The 20,189-nt window shown below is 37.3% G+C and overlaps 1 protein-coding gene across 3 annotated transcripts in view; it reads left to right on the top strand.

Annotated features, from left to right (window-relative positions):
• Positions 1–20,189, top strand: part of L3MBTL4 (L3MBTL histone methyl-lysine binding protein 4) — a 511,255-nt gene that overhangs the window by 325,386 nt on the left and 165,680 nt on the right. For all 3 annotated transcript variants that reach the window (XM_072604270.1, XM_072604272.1, XM_072604271.1), the window contains one exon: positions 14,763–14,936. In XM_072604270.1, coding sequence (XP_072460371.1) covers positions 14,763–14,936 — 174 coding nt within the window. The remainder of the gene's footprint in view (positions 1–14,762; positions 14,937–20,189) is intronic.

Genomic DNA, 20,189 nt, shown 5'->3' on the forward strand with positions numbered 1-20,189 from the left:
TATAAAAAAGCATTAGCTTTTTAAACAATTTTTTAAAGAAAGAGCCCTCAACTAGAGAGGGGACAGACTTGGGCTCTAGGTCCCACATTCTACTTTGTGATTTTAGAAAGGCTTAGTTCTTGTACAGTAAATTAAGGAATTCGACTAAATCCCGGTTCTTCACCTAAGGTCCATGCCCAGAATTCAGAGATGTCCATGAACTTAAAGGCAAAAAGCAAATCCATTTTTATTTAAATCGAATTGGTTTCGTTCATTATCCTGTGTATTTTGTTTTATCATTTTAAAAATATTCTGAGAAATGGTCCAAAGGCATCATCCAATTGCGCAATGGTCAGTGACACAAAACATGTTTATACACTTTTGTATTAGAGGATCTCTAAGATCCCTCCCAACTCGAACATTCTGTCATTCTTACCTGGTTCACGTCTTGCACATCTGGAGGACATACATGTCGTATCTTAGAGAAAGAAATCCGCATCGCAACCTTCCTGAATTGTGGATAACACATGAAAAAGAGAATCCTCATGGTCATAACTACTAGAGGCCCTTTGAGTGGCCATCCCATGTGGAGCATGCATTAGATATAGTTAGAGAGTGAGGAGTATATGAGGTTTCATCTTTTTTGAAGCAAAAAAGAAGAGAAAGCTTTCTATAATCAGTCTTTGCACAGAGGTCATTGATCTTTAAAGCAACCATTGATCATGACTGATGTTCAGAGAGAGGCCCAGACTCATGCCAGTGTGTTTCAATCTTCTAAGGAGATTTCACTCACAGAATTCCCCTAGGAGTTCTTGGACAAATGTCTTTCCAGATTCCCTCCAATGTAAGCAATACTTTTAACGTAAAGTGATTTTTCATTTTCGTGCTGTAGCTGTAGGGTTCCTTTAACACCACTTGAGAAAATGTTTGTTTTTAACTTTACTGTTTTTTCTTGCTTTTATGATATTAATTTTTGTTCAGCATTGCACCAATGAGTAAATGGAAGAGTTTGATTTTATTGTAAACAAAATGTATTTAAAAATTGAGAAAATATAAGGTAGGAAAATTTGTTTGAACTCCCTTTTTCTGGGGGCTCTGTGGTAATGTCTCAAAAGCCAGACTGACCCAGAGAAAGTTCAGAAATTCAAACTCAGGTCACTTTCCCCTACGTTACACTGGCATTGTCTCTGGTGGATTTGTTTATTACACGGAACATAACATTGTCTTTGGAGTAAAAGGACCTGTGTTCAAATTTCACTTGGGAGGCTACCACGGTGAAAATGAGGGGCTTTAACAAGATGAAATGAGATGTTCTAAGAGAGAATCCCTTTCATTATCCTGAATAGATACTAAAGTTTAAATAGCTGGAAGATTAGCCATACCCCACCACTACACACACACACACACACACACACACACACACACACACACACACACACACACTCTTCAGTTTTAATTGAGAACACTAGTTTTTGGATGTGTATGATTCTTATGGAGAGTACATCAGTCTACCCCCACTTTTCAACATACCATTTCTGAAACCATCAGCTCCTTGTGCTGCAGAATTAAACCTGCAGTTCAGTACTCAAAAGGCTGTTTGTTCTTCAACTATAAACCTATCAAAATTTGAATAGTGTTATCTCTGTAGCATCTTCCTTGTCCAGTCAGTCAAAGGTGCAATTTTCTTTTTGCTTTGTAAACACTGTCTCTTTATTTTTTTAGCATTCATTTTTATAAAATTTTTGAGTTCCAAATTTTTTTCCTTCCATCCTCCCCAAGACAACGTGCAACCTGATATAGGCTATACATGTGCAATCATTGTGTAAAACATTTCTACATTATTCATGTTGAGAAAGAAGAAACAGGAAAAAAAAAACACTAAGAAAGTGAAAATAGTACGCTTTCATCTGCATTCAGACTCCATCAGTTCTTTCTCAGAATGTGGATAGCATTTTCAGTTATGAGCCTTTTGGAATTGTCTTGGATCATTATATTGCTGAGAAGAGCTAAGTCCATCAGAGTTACTCATTGTGCACTGTTGCTATTACTGCGTACAGTGTCAAAGGTGGGATTTTCTGAAAGAGATTAGTGAACTTTTCTTTAAAAACCTGCAAGTGGGGGGATGGAGCCAAGATGGCTGAGTAGAAAGATGCATATACTCTAACACTTTCCCCACAGCCCACAAAATAATTGTAAAAAAGGCTCTCAACAAAGTCTAAAGCAGCAGAAGCCACAGAACAACAGAACAAAAGAGGTTTCCAGCCAAAGGTAACCCAGAAGGCCAACAGGAAAGGTCTATCTCATAGGACTCTGAGCTGAGCAGAGCACAGTCCTGGCCAGGTAGCACTGGGAAGAACAGGACCTGAACAGACCTCCAGGCAGAGTTCCTAGCAGGGAAGGTCCCAGTTACCTCAAAGAAAGCTCCCAAGGTCAGTGTGGGAGGTTTTTCCCAGCTAGGCGAGAGGGAAAGAGGATTTCTCTAGCAATAGCCCCAGGCGATGGCAGAGGTGGCAGCAGCAGACTATAGGCAGCTACAGCCAGGAAGCAACCTGGATCCATTGTTCAGGCAGGTCAGCTTAAAGCCTCTGGCAGTAGGGAGCAGCTGATCTAAACCCCTGAGTGACAGCCCCACCCCCACCCAAAGCCCAGGGGAACCAAGCAGCTGAGTCTAATCTTTTCACAAAGGATTCAGAAGTCAAGTAACTGGCTGGGAAAATGCCCAAAAAAGGGGAAAAAAAATAAAACCATAGAAGGTTACTTTCTTGGTGAACAGGTGTCTCCTCCCATCCTTTCAGATGAGGAAGAACAAGGCTTACTGTCACAGGAAGTTAAGACCCCTGCCTCCAGGGCCTCCAAAATGAACTTAAATTGGGCTTATGCAATAGGAGAGCTTGAAAAGCGAGTTAGCAGGTTGCTAAAGGAGAACCAAAAAAATGCTGAGGAAAATAACAATTTCATTTATTTGTTTATTTATTTATTTGTTTGTTTATTTATTTATTTTAAATTTTTGACAGCTTTTTTTAAAATTTTTTTTTATTTTTAATTTAACTTTTGACATTCATTTTCACAAAATTTTGGGTTCCAAATTTTCTCCCCTTTTGTCACCTCTCCCTTCCCCCAACCCCAAAACACTGAGCATTCTAATTGCCCCTATCACCAATCTGTTCTCTCTTCTATCATCCCTCTCTGCCCTTGTCTCCATCTTCTCTTTTGTCCTGTAGGGCCAGATAACTTTCTATACCCCTTTACCTGTATTTTTTATTTCCTAGTAGCAAGAACAGTACTCGACAGTTATTCCTAAAACTTTGAGTTCCATCTTCTCTTCCTCCCTCCCTCCCCAGCCCTTCCCTTTGGAAGGCAAGCAATTCAATATAGGCCAAATCTGTGTAGTTTTGCAAATGACTTCCATAATAGTCATGTTGTATAAGACTAACTGTATTTCCCTCCATCCTATCCTGTCCCCCATTACTTCTATTCTCTCTTTTGATCCTGTCCCTCCCCATGAGTGTTGATCTCAGATTGCTCTGTCCTCCCTGTGCCCTCCCTTCCATCATCCCCCCCACCCTGCTTATCCCCTTATCCCCCACTTTCCTGTATTGTAAGATAGGTTTTCATACTAAAATGACTGTGCATTTTATTCCTTCCTTTAGTGGAATGTGATGAGAGTAAACTTCATGTTTTTCTCTCACCTCCCCTCTTTATCCCTCCACTAAAAAGTCTTTTGCTTGCCTCTTTTATGAGAGATAATTTGCCCCATTCCATTTCTCCCTTTCTCCTCCCAATATATTTCTCTCTCTCACTGCTTGATTTCATTTTTTAAAGATATGATCCCATCCTCTTCAATTCACTCTGTGCACTCTGTCTCTGTATATGTGTGTGTGTGCATGTGTGTGTGCATGTGTGTGTGCATGTAATCCCACCCAGTACCCAGATCCTGAAAAGTTTCAAGAGTTACAAATATTGTCTTTCCATGTAGGAATGTAAACAGTTCAACTTTAGTAAGTCCCTTATGACTTCTCTTTGCTGTTTACCTTTTCATGCTTCTCTTCATTCTGGTGTTTGAAAGTCAAATTTTCTTTTTAGCTCTGGTCTTTTCCTCAAGAATGCTTGAAAGTCCTCGATTTCATTGAAAGACCAATTTTTCCCCTGAAGTATTATACTCAGTTTTGCTGGGTAGGTGATTCTTGGTTTTAGTCCTAGTTCCTTTGACTTCTGGAATATGCTGTTCCACGCCCTTCGATCCCTTAATGTAGAGGGTGCTAGATCTTGTGTTATCCTGATTGTATTTCCACAATACTTGAATTGTTTCTTTCTAGCTGCTTGCAATATTTTCTCCTTGACCTGGGAACTCTGGAATTTGGCCACAATGTTCCTACGAATTTCTCTTTTTGGATCTCTTTCAGGCGGTGTTCTGTGGATTCCTTGAATACTTATTTTGCCCTCTGGTTCTAAAATCTCAGGACAGTTTTCCTTGATAATTTCATGAAAGATGATGTCTAGGCTCTTTTTTTGATCATGGCTTTCAGGTAGTCCCATAATTTTTAAATTGTCTCTCCTGGATCTATTTTCCACGTCAGTTGTTTTTCCAATGAGATATTTCACATGATCTCCCATTTTTTCATTCTTTTGGTTTTGTTTTGTGATTTCTTGGTTTCTCATAAAGTCATTAGCCTCCATCTGTTCCATTCTAATTTTGTAAGAACTATTTTCTTCAGTGAGCTTTTGAACCTCTTTTTCCATTTGGCTAATTCTGCTTTTGAAGGCATTCTTTTCCTCATTGGCTTTTTGAACCTCTTTTGCCAGTTGAGTTAGCCTATTTTTCAAGGTGTTATTTTCTTTAGCATTTTTTGGGGTCTCCTTTAGCAGGGTGTTGACCTGCTTTTCATGGTTTACTTGCATCTCTCTCATTTCTGTTTCCAGTTTTTCCTCCACCTCTCTAACTTGATTTTCAAAATCCTTTTTGAGCTCTTCCATGGCCTGAGCCCATGGTATATTTATTTTGGATGTGTGGGATACAGAAGCCTTGACTTCTGTGTCTTTCCCTGATGGTAAGTATTGTTCTTCCTCATCAGAAAGGAATGGAGGAAATACCTGTTCACCAAGAAAGTAACCTTCTGTGGTCTTATTTTTTTTTCCCCCTTTTCTGGGCATTTTCCCAGCCAGTGACTTGACTTCTGAGTGTCCTGTCCACCCCCACCTCACCTCCAGATCTGCCCAGCCAGCACTTGGGGTCTGAGATTCAAATGCTGCTTCCCAGCCTCAGGGCTTTGGGCGGAGGTGGGCTGCTATTCAGTATGAGATTAAGTTCAGCTGCTCAGGTCGGGGCAAGGCCGCCTCAAGGGGCTCAGTTCCCTCAGGGGGTTTATGCAGACACCTTCAACAATGGATCTGAGCTTCTGCCTGCTTGGGGAGCCCTGGTCTGCTCCTGCCTCTCGAGGGGGTCTGAGTTATGGGGGCACCCCACTCCCCTCTCCACAAGCCGAGAAGACCCACTCACCAACCTTTGGGGCCCGTGAGTAGAGGGACCCGTGCGGCCGCTGGAGATTCCGTCCCTGAAGCCCACTCGGATCTGCTCCTCTCGGTGCTGCGCGGCCAAGGCAGGGCTGGGCTCTGCTCCGGTCCAGTGTGCGACGGACCTTTTGTGAGAGGTTTTCAGGGCTCTCTGGAACAGAAATCTCATCCGCTCAGTTGTTCTGTGGCTTCTGCTGCTCCAGAACTTGTTGGGAGTTCTTTTTTACAGATATTTTATGGGCTGTGGGTTCGGAGCTAGCATGTGTGTCTTTCTACTCTGCCATCTTGGCTCTGCCCCCCAAAAATAACACTTTTAAAAAGAGGCTAGCTCGATTGGAAAAAGAGGTCCAAAAAGCCAGTGAGGAGAAGGAGACATTAAAAGGCAGAATTAGCCAAATGGAGGAGAAGGTTCAAAAACTCACTGAACAAAACAGTTCTCTGAAAGAGGGAATTGAGTTCAGGTAAATGGATGACTATGAGATAAACCAAGCAGTTAGAAAACAAAACCCAAAATTTGAAAAAACAGAAAATAGTGTGAAACATCTCATTGGAAAAACAACTGACCTGGAAAATAGATCCAGGAGAGACAATTTAAAAATTATGGGACTACCTGAAAGCCTTGATCAAAAAAAGAGCCTAGATATTATCTTCCATGAAATTATCAAGGAAAACTGTCCTGATATTCTAGAATCAGAGGGCAAAATGAATATTGAAAGAATCCGCCAGTCTCCTCCTGAAAGAGACCTGAAAAGAGAAACTCCTAGGAATATTGTGGCCAGATTTCAGAGTTCCAGGGTCAAGGAGAAAATACTGCAAGCAGCTGGAAAGAAGTAATTTGAGTATTGTGGAAATACAATCAGGATAACACAGGATCTGGCAGCTTCTATGTTAAGGGATTGAAGGGCTTGGAATAGGATATTCCAGAAGTCAAAGAAACTGGGATTAAAACCAACAATCACCTACCCAGCAAAACTGAGTATAATACTTCAAAGGAATAAATGGTGATTCAGTGATATAGAGGACTTTCAAGCATTCATGTTGGAAAGACCAGAACTGTAGAGAAAATTTGGACTTTCAAATGCAAGAATCAGAGAAATCATAAAAGACTTTCTAAAGCTGAACTATTTACATTCCTACATGGAAAGAAAATATTTATAACTCTTGAGACTTTTCTCAGTATTTGGGTAGGGGGAGAGAGTGTACATACACACACACACACACACACACACACACACACACGCACACAACCACACATATAGACAGAGAGTACAGGCTGTGTTGAATCAGAAGAGATGATATCCACACAAAAAAAGATATAAAATAAAAATTAAGAGGTGAGGGAGGAAAATACTGGGAGGAGAAAGGGAGAAATGGAATAAGGCAGGCTATAACTCATAAAAGAGATAAATAAAAATCTTGTTCAGTGGAGGAGAAAAGGGAGAAGGGGAGGGGGAAAGTGAAGTTTCTCTCTCCTCATATGGCTTAAGGAGGGAATAACATGCTCACTAAATTTAGTATGAAAATCTATCTTACACTACAGGAAAGTAGGGGAGGAGATGACAAGTGGGGTGAGGGGAATAATAGAAGGGAAGGCAAATGGGAGAAGGGAGTAACTAGAAATAAACACTTTTGGGAAGGGACAAGGTCAAATGAGGGAATAAAAAAATAAATAAAATAATAAGGGGGGATAGAGTAGGACAGAGGGCAATATAATTAGTATTACACAACATGATTACTATGGAAGTCTTTTGCAAAACTACACATATTTAGTCTGTATTGAATTGCTTGCCTTCTCAGTGGGGATGGGAAGGGAGGGAGGGAAAGAAGGTGGAATTCAAAGTATTAGAAACGAATGCTGAGAATTATTGCATATAACTGGGAAATAAGAAACACAGGTAATGGGGTATAGAAATTTGTCTTGCCCTAGAAGAAAAGAGAGAAGATGGGGATAAGGGAAGTGTGGGGTATGATAGAAGGGAGGGTACATTGGGGGAAGGAGTAATCAGAATGCAAGGTATTAGGAAGCAGGGAGAGGTGAGTGATGGGGAGAAAAATTGGACATGTTACAAAGTAATGTAAAAGCAATTAGTATTAAAATAATTGACTGAATTAATTACTGAGACTAAATCAGAGACATCTTTAGTTTGGGGAAATGAATTTTAGTCTAAGTCTCCTAAAGGCAGGTCAGGTAACTTCGGGTAAAATTTGGCATTGATGGAAAAGTTAAGGTTTTATTGGTAAATTTGATTTTATGATTCTTATTTAATCCGGAACTAAAACATGTATAGAAAGGCATGTAAGCCACTTAAGACTTGTCTCAAAAGATGTTCCTTAGCCAATGTGAAATTATAGTCATATCTGAAACCTGGTTATTGGAACTTGCCATTTTTAGATGCTATGGCACTATTAAGTGACTGCTCTTCTGAGTCTAACTCCAGGTATGGATAGCAAGAAAGGTGATCTGAGCCTCCAATCCATGATGCCAGTAAGCCTGTGAGATGCTGGTATGAACTGCAAAAGGTGATCTCATGGGAAGGGTGGGAGAGTGGCTGTTCAGCCTGGGCTGAGGTGGGATTCTCCTGATCCAGTTTCCCCACTGACACCTGGCAGACTCTAAACCTGAATGAATGCCAGTTGACAATCTTCTCCTGCCTGGAACTGACATGAAGTTGGGGAGATATTATTTCCCTGCAATGTCCCTACTCTTAGTGGCAATTTCCTATAGTCAAAAGGTTTGTAAGCTTAATACCAGATCTGTTAAATTATAGATTGTTGGTAGGGGAACATCTGAGGTCAAGTCTAAAATTAAACTATTAGCTTGAGGACTTTAGACCAACAGCAATAAGTTAGGGTCCTTTAATTCTTAATAATGGTGTGGAGACAGTTAAGTTAAGGGTTTATGTAGTTAGCATACATAGTTATTATTTGTGTCTTAGTTGGTTAATGTTAAAAAAAAATCCTTTGGGGTCTATATGGTCAATGCTTTAAAAGAAATATCACCTGACCAAAAGTTGGAATTGTGTTATGTGATATGAACTGTGTTAAAAATGAATAATAAAAAAAATTTAAAAATAATAAAAAATAAAAACATGCAAGTAGTTGTAGATATATATAACCCAAACATCTCATTTTGCATCTGAAAGAATTGAGGCCCACCGATGCTGTGTGACTTGCCCAATGCGAGTTGCTCATTATCACTTTCTTCCTTAAGAAATGTAAACATCTTTATCAAAGCAGATAAGCATTAAATGACAGTTTTAAAATAGATACATATATGAGGCAAGAGAGTAAAGAAAGGATAAGGTGTACTGTGATATCCCTATCATCCATTTTTCCCTCATTACTTTTTAAACATTCTTAGATTTGATGATAGTGCTTTTTATAGACCCACCATAAATCTTTATCTTCTGTCCAAATCTCTTTGAAGATTGTTAAGCCATCTTGGCATCAAAAAGTCTTTCTTTTCATTCCTTAGACACAAGCAATCTGTTTGCTCTGCATGTGGTTATAGGCCTAATCCTTACGTGTTCATTTCCCTCCCTTCTTTCCTTGCAAATGCAAACAGCCAAATTTCCAATTATACAGCACATGCCTGTGTCAGCAATGAGAACCTTTCTCACTCTTCAGGTATTTTTCTAAGTACCTTGTTCTTTCTTCTTTTAAAAGATGATAATGTGGTACTTCTAATCTCTTCAAAGTGTTTTATTGACATTGTATCTTTTATATAAGCAATGTTTCCCATCATTCTTCTGCCATAGACCCTTCTTGTAAAGCAAAAGCATATTTAAATTATGTTAATGTATGCCTCATCCTATACCTATATTCCACCATCTTGTTTGCTAAGAAGAGGGAGATATATTTCAATATATTTCTTCTGAAGACGAGATTGGTTGATTATAGTAATGAGAGTTCTGTTGTCTTTCATTGTTATTTTCCTTTACGTTATTATTATTGTATATAATGTTCTTTTGCTTTGGGTTAGTTTGTCATACATAAGGTTATTTACATTTTTTCAAGGTTCCCTGAATTATTCTTATCTATCATTTCTTACAGTACAATTTTCCATTAATTCATATACCTAAATTTATTCAGCTGTTCATCAATTAATGATCATCTACCTTTTTTCTAGCTTTTTTGCTACCATAAAAGTACTCTTATAACTATTTTTGCATATATGGAGACTTTCCTTCTGTCTGACCTTGGCATAATGGTCTCATTGATTCAGAGGATACATATGGTATCATAACATTAATGTGCCTGTCTTCTCATAGTTCTTCCACCATTTTGGTCTTTATTATCTTGGCTACTCTGATAGATGTGAGGTAAAACCTAGTATTAATGTCTTGGAGTATTGGTTTTTTACAGATAGTATTTCCTCTTTTGAGGACTGCTCGTTCATATCCTTTGACCACTTGTTCATTGGGGACTGGCCTCCACAATTTTTTACCTTCCTTAGCTGGGACTTGACATGTATGAAAATGTTTATTGCATTAATTTCCTTAGTACTTAAAGTTGTTATCAATCGAATTTCTTATCAATAAAATTAAGTTTAATACTGATTTAATACGGAGAAACATAAACACATAATAAAACAGTAATAATAGCTAATGTTACATAATGCTTTTAAGTTTTGCAAAGTACTTTACATTTCTGTTTTGTTTTTAAAAAGCCATAAATATTTCAACACAAAAGTATTTGATAAAATGGGGGATTCTAGATTTTTTAAAATTTAGCTTGTTAAAAGAACAAAAGAATGTGTGCTTTAAAATGTTTACAATTTTATTTTCATCTTTAAAATGTTTATTACTCTCTGGGTGGCATTTGGGGCAGTTTGGTAGGACCATAAGTATTGGGTTTAGAATCAGGAAGACCTGTGTTCAGATGTGGTCTTAGGCACTTGCTGGGCAAGTCACTTAACCTTGTGTGCCTCAGTATCCTCATCTGTAAAATGAGGTAGAGAAGAAAATGGCAAACCACTCCAGTATCTTTGCCAAGAACACCTCCAAAAAGGGTCAGAAAGAATTAGACATGACAGAAAATGACTGAACAGTAACAGCAGCAAGTAAAGGTGGCAGTTGACGGAGAACTTGGCTTAGAGTAAAAATTCATGTGTTCAAAACCTACCTCAGATACTTATCAGTGTGTGACCATGGGCAAATCACTTAACTTTTCAGACTTAGTTTCTTCATCTGTATGAAACGAGTTGAAATTGATAACCCACTAAGGTCTCTTTTGGTTCTGAATCAGTGATCCTATGAACTTTTGTTTGTATGTTAAAATTTCCTTAGGAAGTTTCTTCTCTAATATCTTTTCTTCATATGCAGTTTTCTCCTTTATCTTTTAAAAGTAGTAAATTGAGCTGTAGGTTTTACTCTCATCTTTGTGATTTGAGGATGTATCCTCAGAATATTTTGTGTCACAGAATTCAGAGAATATTTTACCCTGTTGAGGTGATTTGATGTTACATTGTGTATACCTTATTGCCAAGAGATAAAGTCTGGCTGGAGGGATTTCAGAAAAAATGAGTGAGTGCAATTAAATGACTAGAGGGATTGATATATAGTATAGATTAAAGGAAATAAAATGTAATTGAAAGCAACAGCAAAGAAGGATATATAGTAAATGCAGGGAAGTTAAAATTTCAGAAGAGAAACTTTAGTTTTACTGAGACTGATTCAGGTGGGAGTGATGTGATGAAATTAAGGGAAAAAAACATTTCAAACAAATAATGATAATAAAAACCTTGTAACAGAAAGTTATATTAGATTGTTGCATCCTTCCAACAAAAACATTAAGTTTTATGCTTTTTTAGGAACTCTCTACCAGAATAAAAATATTTTCAAAAATTCTACCCTTCTTTTGGCCATCCTTCAGTCCTAAAATACAGCTAGTTGGCACAGTGGATAGAACACTGGGCCTGGAGTCAGGAAGATCTGAGTTCAAATTTGGCCTCAAATGCTGACTAGCTGTGTGTGACCCTGGACATGTCCATTCCAGATTATCCCTCAGTTTCCTCTACTATATAATGGCACTAAAAGTAGCACTTACCTCCCATGGTTAATGTGAGGATCAAATGGAATAATATTTGTAAAGTGAACAGCACAGTGCCTAGAACATAGTAGGTGCTGAATAAATACATATTCCCTTCCCCCATCTTTTATTTCTTACCTAAAGCTCTCATTCTGCTGTTGAACAGAGCCATTCTTTTCTTGTGATTGATGTAAGGGGAATGAGAGATGTTATCATTACCAAGAGGATATCTAACTCTGTGTTTGCTTTTATATCTTCCTTCAACATTTTTTCTATTGAGGAAAGATATAAACTGTTATAAATGAACCATTAATGGCTTCCGTAGGATGACTTTTCTTTTGTCTTGACTCTGGGTCTTCTTCTCCTTGATGGCACTGTCAACCTGGCCTTAACTACTGAACTACTTGGGTTCACTATCAATATTTCAGTGGTTGTATTTCAATTGAAAACAGCGTGGCATAGAGAATTGAGAGTTGGTCTTGGCATCAGGACAATCTGGGTTCATATTCTGCCTTGCCCCCTTCCTGGCTGTGTGAACCTATCCAAATTACTTAACCTTAAGTAATTTAAGTTACTTAAATACTCAAAATACCAAACACTACCCTGGACAATTCTCTAAGACTGTGTATGTGTTTGTCCTTCGTTGCCGAAGAAGACCATGCCATCAGCGAAATGATGACATGATTTGCACTCGACTTTGTTTTGAGTGAGAGAGGGCTGTGCAGGTCACCAGTCTCACTTCTCCTCCAGAGCCATCTGAATCCAGTGACCAGATATTCATCAGGATGACTGGAGATGACCCAGGATGAGGCAGTTGGGGTTAAGTGACTTGCCTAAGGTCACGCAGCTAGTGAGTGCCAAGTGTCTGAGGTGGGATTTGAACTCATGTCCTCCTGACTTCTGCACTGGTGCTCTATCCACTGCGTCACCTAGCTGCCCCCTAAGACTGAATTACAGAACAATTGTTGGTCTTCATTGGTGGAGGGATTTTGTTTTTCAGGAATTCCTTGTACCAAAAAAGTTACAGCTCCAGACTTCCCAAATGACACCCACAAGAAGTGAATTAGTTGACAAAAACTTCTGGGGAAACTGGGAAAATAATCTTACAGAAATTAAGTTTAGATCAGATATGTCGCACCCAGTATCAAGGTGAGATCTAAATGGATACATGATTTAGATATAAAAGTTTATAGCTATAAACAAGTCAGAGGAACAAAGAAGAAATCATCATTTGGATCTATATGGACAGGAGACGAGTTTATGACCAAATAGGGAATAGAAGGATTTACAGTAGATAAAATAGATAATTTTGATTTCACATATTTTAGTTTTTGTAGAAGCAAAATTAATGTAGCTAAGTTAAAAGAGAGACACATAATGAGGAAAAAGATCTTTGTATCAAGATAAATTTTAAAAATGATCAAAATGTGCCAAGAGCTTCTAACTCTATTGGTACTTTTATTCCTTTCCCCCCAATATGATTGATAAATCAACTACTAAATTGTATGAGCACTCTGAACTTCCTTTGTGTCTTCCAGAGTGCTTTGCACATAGTAAACACTCGAATTTTTTAGTACATGAATAAATGAACAAATGAACCAGTTGATATAGGTAAAAAGGTTATTCCTCAACCATTGAATAAATGTTTAAATGTTCATTAACTGGTGCAACAGGAATGTTGGGTCAGCTTGAAAGCATCTCATTCCCACTCCTAACCCCTTGAGGATATGTCTACTTTGCTTCTAGATTACTAATAGGGGTCCTAGCTTTCAGGGATAATAGCTGGTTGCAGATCTTTTTCAGATGTCTCCATGGTAGAAGGGGAGTGAATAGTAACTAACTAGAACCTAGAGGAAAGAGTAGCAAAGAGAGTGAAAAGATGGGAATCCAAAACCAATTCACATGATTAGATATTGTTAACTGGAAATTCTAGATATAGAAAAGACCTTTTTTTTTTCTTTTTTACTAACTGCTAATTCACTGCAGCTGACACTCCTGTCTAATCTTGACATCTGCTTTCTGATTTGTGACATATAGCTTGATATCTAATGATAGTAACCAAACCCATGCAAGACTTGTGGAGGAACCAAATATCTAGTCATTGCTTCTGTCAAACTCGTGTCATAAAAGCCAGCCAGGTATTTGTGACTCTGTGGTACCTGGAATGTCAACCAGAATTCTTTGTCAGCTAAAGTGAGATTTCTTCATCTTTATCTGAGTTCTTGGAGACCAACAGAGCACAAGCTCTGGAAGGTTCTTCTGAAGGTGGAAAGAATTCTAGTATGGCCCTAGAAACAAGCAATAAGTCTCCTTCCTGAGTTCAAGATGAGCTACGTTGGGAAAGGCTTATCACCAGATAAGCTATAATTTTTTTCAGATTCAGCCAACAATAAAGACTATTGCTAAGAAAAAAGGAATTGAGATCTACATGGATAGAACAACAATATCAATTCAAGTTTGCAAGGCATTTTATATATTATTTCATTTGATCTCCGTAATAGCCCTGTGAGGTAGGCTTTCTTATTTCCACCTTATAGATGGGTAAACTGAGCCAGGAAGATTAAGCGATTTGCTCAGGTTCACACTGCTAGGAAATGTTTGATGTAGGATTTGAACACAGGTCTTCCTGATCTTAAGACCCTTACTCTATTCGCTATACTACTTAGCTGCCTCTTAAGCAGGAAATGCCTATACTGATGAATTCAAGCAAGGTCATTTAAATAAAGAGGCATTTCAGAAAACCAATCTTTTAATCCATTTTTATAAAGCAAAATGGAACTTCAGATTTTTGGCAGAAAAATAAATTATATTGCAAGCATTTATAATATTGATAAGATTGTCCAGTTGTCCATAGGCTTTATTTCATGACATGTTTTACCTAATGAAATCCATACCACTCATGGACTGACATCATCTGAGAATATCAACTTTTATGTTACAAATGCATTTTATCATCATATGGGAAACATTTCCTTATGTTATATTTATGAAAACTCAAATATTCCAAAAAACTGTTTCTACTGACCAGTATCTGTACGTCTGGAATCTGACAGATCTTATCAGACAAAAGAGTTTCATATAAGGAAAAACAGATTCAGTGCATTTGGTGCAAGCAGGATGTATCTTCTCAATTTTTAAATGCTGTTCTAAATCTATTATGACCACAGTGGATTGCTGGTTTATCACTATATACTAACAATTGGGCCTTTTTTTTTCCCTTCTTTTTTTTTAATACAAAATAGTGCTTATGGCTGCCCCTATTCCGATATAAACTTGAAAAAGGAGGCAGTGCTTCATCATTGTTTGCGAAAAGAAACACAGGCAAATTTCGTGTCTGATTCTTCACATTCAAAATTGAAAGGTCTTTGTAGTGTGAATTTCAATGGAAAACATGGAAAGTTGAACAGTAAACTCAGGTAAGAAACTTTTTTTGTGAATACTACTTAGAATGTAAGAGCATGAGAAGTGATTTTTTCATTTTCAGATCTTTTGAGGTTGACAGTTCCTTATGTCTTTTTCCCTTAATTTTTCACTCTTATCCTTCTTTCATAGCACCTAAAAATGTTATATTCACTGTGGCATAATTCCCAACCAAGCCTTTTTCTTCCTTTGAAAACTTTTAACTATTTTTCCGTCTTCAAAATTTTCAATATTTCTCTCACTCATTGTTGAGGGTCCAATTAAGAAATGAGAAAGCATACTTTCTTCTATAAAACTAGGACTTTTGGTTTCCTAATAAACCTCTCTAACCTCCCCACTCCAGACAGTTATTTTATATATTACTGTCATCAGTCTCTGTTTTTACCCAGTTATGGTGTTTGTCTCTTTGATTAGTTTTACCTAGATTTTTTTTTCCATTTACTAGACTTTGATTTTCTTTTTTCTTCCTTCTAGACAGTGCTAACATCTACTTCACAAATATTTTAATAATGGTTTCTACTATCTTTCATTCTTGGAATTCTGTTTTCTTAGTGCTTATTTTTCTGAGTATAAACAATATGATTCACCCAGATAAGAGTCTGCTTTAAATTTATACTTATGTATAGTCACTTGTAGAATGATGGAAACATAGCTGTTCAGGACATTATTTTTTTATCAGAACATTTTTTTTATCTATTCCCTCAAAAGATAGCTATAGAATATTTTGTACAAAGAACTCTCAAGGTTCCACACTGAGAATTATAAATAAAAAAAAAATAACATAACTGCAGAGGTGCATTGTGACATAGCAGAAGGAATGTTGGATTTGGACGCAAGAAAATTAAGCTCAAATCCCAGCACTCATACTTATTAGCTGTGTGGCCAGGGCAAGTCACTAATTTAAGCCTGTTTCCTTATCTATGAAGTGATTTAATGATGCTTGCCCTACCCACCTTACTGAGTTGTTGAGATGAAGGCAGTTTGTCAATCTTGAAATTCTATATAAATGTGAATTATTATAAGTAATAATTTTGTTACGTGTGTTTTAGAGAACAATCAGTTTAGAGAAACTTCATTCACTAATGGAGATGATAACTCATCTATGATTTATAGTCTGAGTTTCTTGGGGTCACTGATCGCTGGTGACTTGTCCATTACGAATATATTTCAAGGGCAGGATGTGAATTCAGAGCTTCTTGCCCAGTCCTCTGTTCAGTATTACATCCTTTCTCTCAATTATAAATGAATGAATGCATCGTTTAATAGATAAGATAGATAAGTAGATGAGTTCAGTGAACAGAATGGGCAAACAATAAAATAACCTCTGGGAACAGATAAAACAAAAAGTGAGGGTATAAACTTATTCCAAGTAAAAGTTGATTGGTAGACAATAACCGCATGATCATTGATTTTAGAGCTCGAATGGACCTTGGAGGTCATCTAAACCAGCTTTCTTATTTTAAAAATGAAGAAATGCATTTGAGGCCCAGAAAATTTAAGCAATTTACTAAAGTTTACTTAGCAGTTAAATCATAGAACCCTATTTGAACCCAGGCCTCTTGCCCCCAAATCCAGCAATCTCATAATCATAGAATAGTAGAATATTAGAACTGAAAACAACCTTAAAGTGATATCAGCTAGGTCAAAGTTTCCAGTTTATAGATGAGAAAACTGAGGGTCTAAGATTAGTTCTTGAACTGGCTTTCTTGAAATTTTTAGGGCTGGTAGTCAGGGCTATAATCAGCATCACTACCATCACCACCATCTTTTGGTTAGCTTGAACTTGAACTCAGGTAATCTGACTTTCAGTCTAATACTCTTCCCTTTGACCTGTACCTCTAGGTTCTCTCTAACAAAATAGAAACTCCCTTGTTTAACCTAGAATCGTGGGGTCATCTGATGCTGGTGAGAGAGATGTTGCCCCAACCCAAATCTCAGTATTCTTGCATTTTCCACTATAACATAAATGTGTAGGAACTGGAGGGTCCTTCATAAATATTTGTTTTGTTTTTTTAATTCTTTTGATAGCACAGTGATTTCCAGCTACCCTGCAACCAAGAAAAACCTTTTAGCAAAGAAAACCCATTTCAGCCAAACCAGTGAACATAATGTTCATTATTAATAGCTTATGCAACAGTCTCCACTCTCAGCTCCCCACCACACCACAGAAGGGAGAGAGGTACATTTTTTCATCTCTTCTCAATGGGCCAAGATTATTCATTGTAATTCTACTGCATTTGTTTTAGGGTTAGTTTTTTTTTGTTTGCATTTGTAGTTTTCCTGTTTTTACTTACTTTACTCTGCATCATTTCATACAAGATATTCCTGTGTCTCTCTGAATTCCTGAGAAATGCCATTCTTACAGCAGAATAATATTCCAATATTAATATACCCCATTTTGTTCAAACATTTCCCAGTCAGTAGGTACCCTCTTAATTTCCAGTTTTTAGTGATGACGAATCATGAACTCTTTAATTCTTCTTTATTGGGGAAGGGAATAACCATTTTTAAAATGGCTGTTATGTGCCAAGCATTGTATGAAGTGCTTTATAATTACTGTCTCTCTTGAACCTCCTAAAACCCAGGGAGGTATTATTGTTCCATTTATCACTGAGGAAACTGAGGCAGACATGGTAAGGGACTTTCTCAGAGTCATTCTTTGAAAGTATCTGAGGCTGGATTTGAACTCAGGTCTTCCTGACTCAAGACCTGGAGTGCCAGTGACTGCCTATTGCAACTTTCCACTTCAACACTAGAAGGTGTATTTAAATGTAGACCCTCCAGGTACATCCCCAAGGAGCAGCTTAGGTATTGTGGGAGGAGTTGAGTCAGGCAGTTAATGAATGCACAAATAGATTTTTGTACCCACATTTCTTAAAAGTCTTTGTTCATCCTTGGTGCTGAGGTTAGTTAGCCTTGACGTCACATCTCATAATTGTAGAGTGGCTCGTGTTTGTTTGGATGATCCTGAGGCCTGGCTTTTCTCCTCTATTTGTGTTACATGATCTATTTCTTGGGTATGCATATGTTTCTCTATTTTTATAACTGTCTCCTGGATTTTGTTTGTTCTACACCCACTTCTCTTGTTGAAACTTCACAGGGTCTAGTTGTTCTCTAGTGATTTTTTTCACACCCACATTATTTACAACTTGAAGTAGTTGGAAGCACACTTGCCTCTAACATATTCTCCATTTCCTAATCCAGGCAGATCCTTTTCTCTCATTTTCTGATGAACATTTCTGAGCCATTGCATCCATTTGCCCTTTTTACTATATTGTGCTACATATTCTTTTTTATTTTTTTATTTTTATTTTTTTATGGAGGAGGAAGGTGAAGCAGTTTGGGTTAAACAACTTGCCCAAAGTCACACAGCTAGTAAATGTCAAGTATCTGAGGATGGATTTGAACTCAGGTCCTCTTGACTCCAGTGCTGGTGCTCTATCTACTTACTGTACTACCTCACTGACCCTAATATATTCTTTCAGTGTAAAATCCCAGGGAATCTCTTCCTTCTAGGTATTCTAGATGTTTTTATTCTCAGAACCCAAAGTCACACTTGACTTAACATATCTGGATCTTAGACTTTATTAGAGGAAAAAAAAGAAGAAAGAAAATGCTTTGAATACCTATGTCATGTTTTCTCCCCAAAATATATTTTTTCTTCATCTAGTACAGTTGTTTTCTTTCTCCCTTTTGAGCTTCTCTCAGGAATTCACGCTGTTTTCCTTGTATTGTTTGGATATATTCTTATTTATTTCTATCACAAGTTTCTCTTTTGTGTTTATAATTTCAAAAAGCTTTTGCACCAAAAGAACATTTTTGAATAAACAAAACGTCTTAGATAAAATAGTGAAAATGATGTATTATTTAAATTGGTAGTTGAATATAAAATCAAGCATCATCTTTTTCCAGTAATAACCATTCCTAACATTTCTTAAAGACTCTATGGAACCCTCCTGAAAAGCTTTACACGCATGCTTGCAGCCTTTCTGCCTGCCTTTCTTTTCAGATTTCTGGGCCAAAGCTGTGGCTACTTTTCTTGGAGGTTAAGTGATGCCTCCCCCCTCACTTCCTCTTCCTCTTCCTCTTTTCTCATGTATTTGTTCATTGAAAGGGAAGGTGCATCACTGAACAGATAACAGTACCAGACCTCACTTCGGCTCACAAGTAGCTTTTTACTCCCCCTTCTCTCTAGTTTGAAGAGAGAAAGAAGCATAAATAGGAGAAAGGAAACTGAAAGAAGGACATTAGATAAGAAGAATATGAAAGGAGAAAAGAGAGTGACCTTCCTCTCATCTCCCGTAATTATTCACATCTCTGGCAAAGAAGGATTGTCCAATAGCTTATCTTTGCCCCAAGTCAAAATCTTCCTACTTGAAATGGAAGGAGAGCAAGTATTTATTCCAAAAAATTGATAGTGATTATTACAATTCCATTTGTTCTCTTCTAAAAGTTAACAAGATAACATTCTTTGGTTCATTATTACCAGGACTTAGCACAGCACCTGGAACTAAGTAGGTACTTGATAAATGCTTCTTGACTACTTTTTAAATGCTTTTTTGTGGTATTGAACTTGTGAAAATTAGAACTGAGAAAGCTATCTGACCAAGTACACTAGGTCTTTTGTAATTTCTTAATCAAACATAAATTAAACTAATTTAAATAATAAGATCTTATTATATTTGAAATCAAAAATGCAGAATTTACTTTTTTTCATTCATTTTTTCCCCAAGAAATACAACATTCAATGAGTCAACTCAAGCACCTGCTATGTGTTGGACACTGTGCTAAATGCTGGTTATATATATATGTATATGTATGTATAGATATATATGTATGTATATGTGTATATATGTATATGTGTGTATGTATGTATATGTGTATGCACACACATATATACACATGTGTATGTATACACACATGTATGCATGTATATATATATATACATATACATATATATAGGAAGGACGGAAGGAAATGAGAGGGAAGGAAAGGGAAAGAGAGAGTAGGAGAGGGAAAGAACAAGAGGAGGAGGAGAGAGGAAGGAAGGAAGTCCCTAAGAGTCTATAATCTGTGGAAGCAGCAACACAAAAGGAAACTGAAAAGCGATGAGGGAAGGAAGAGGAATCATGACACTAATTTTTCATTTATTTTCACATTCACAAATGCATGGCTTTTAGTTGATAATAAATACCTTTGCTCTTACAAATACTTGTTGAATTATAACCTATCCTTTGTGGAGGAGGTCT

Source organism: Notamacropus eugenii, chromosome 4, assembly GCF_028372415.1.
Source record: "Notamacropus eugenii isolate mMacEug1 chromosome 4, mMacEug1.pri_v2, whole genome shotgun sequence".
Lineage (NCBI taxonomy): Eukaryota > Metazoa > Chordata > Mammalia > Diprotodontia > Macropodidae > Notamacropus > Notamacropus eugenii.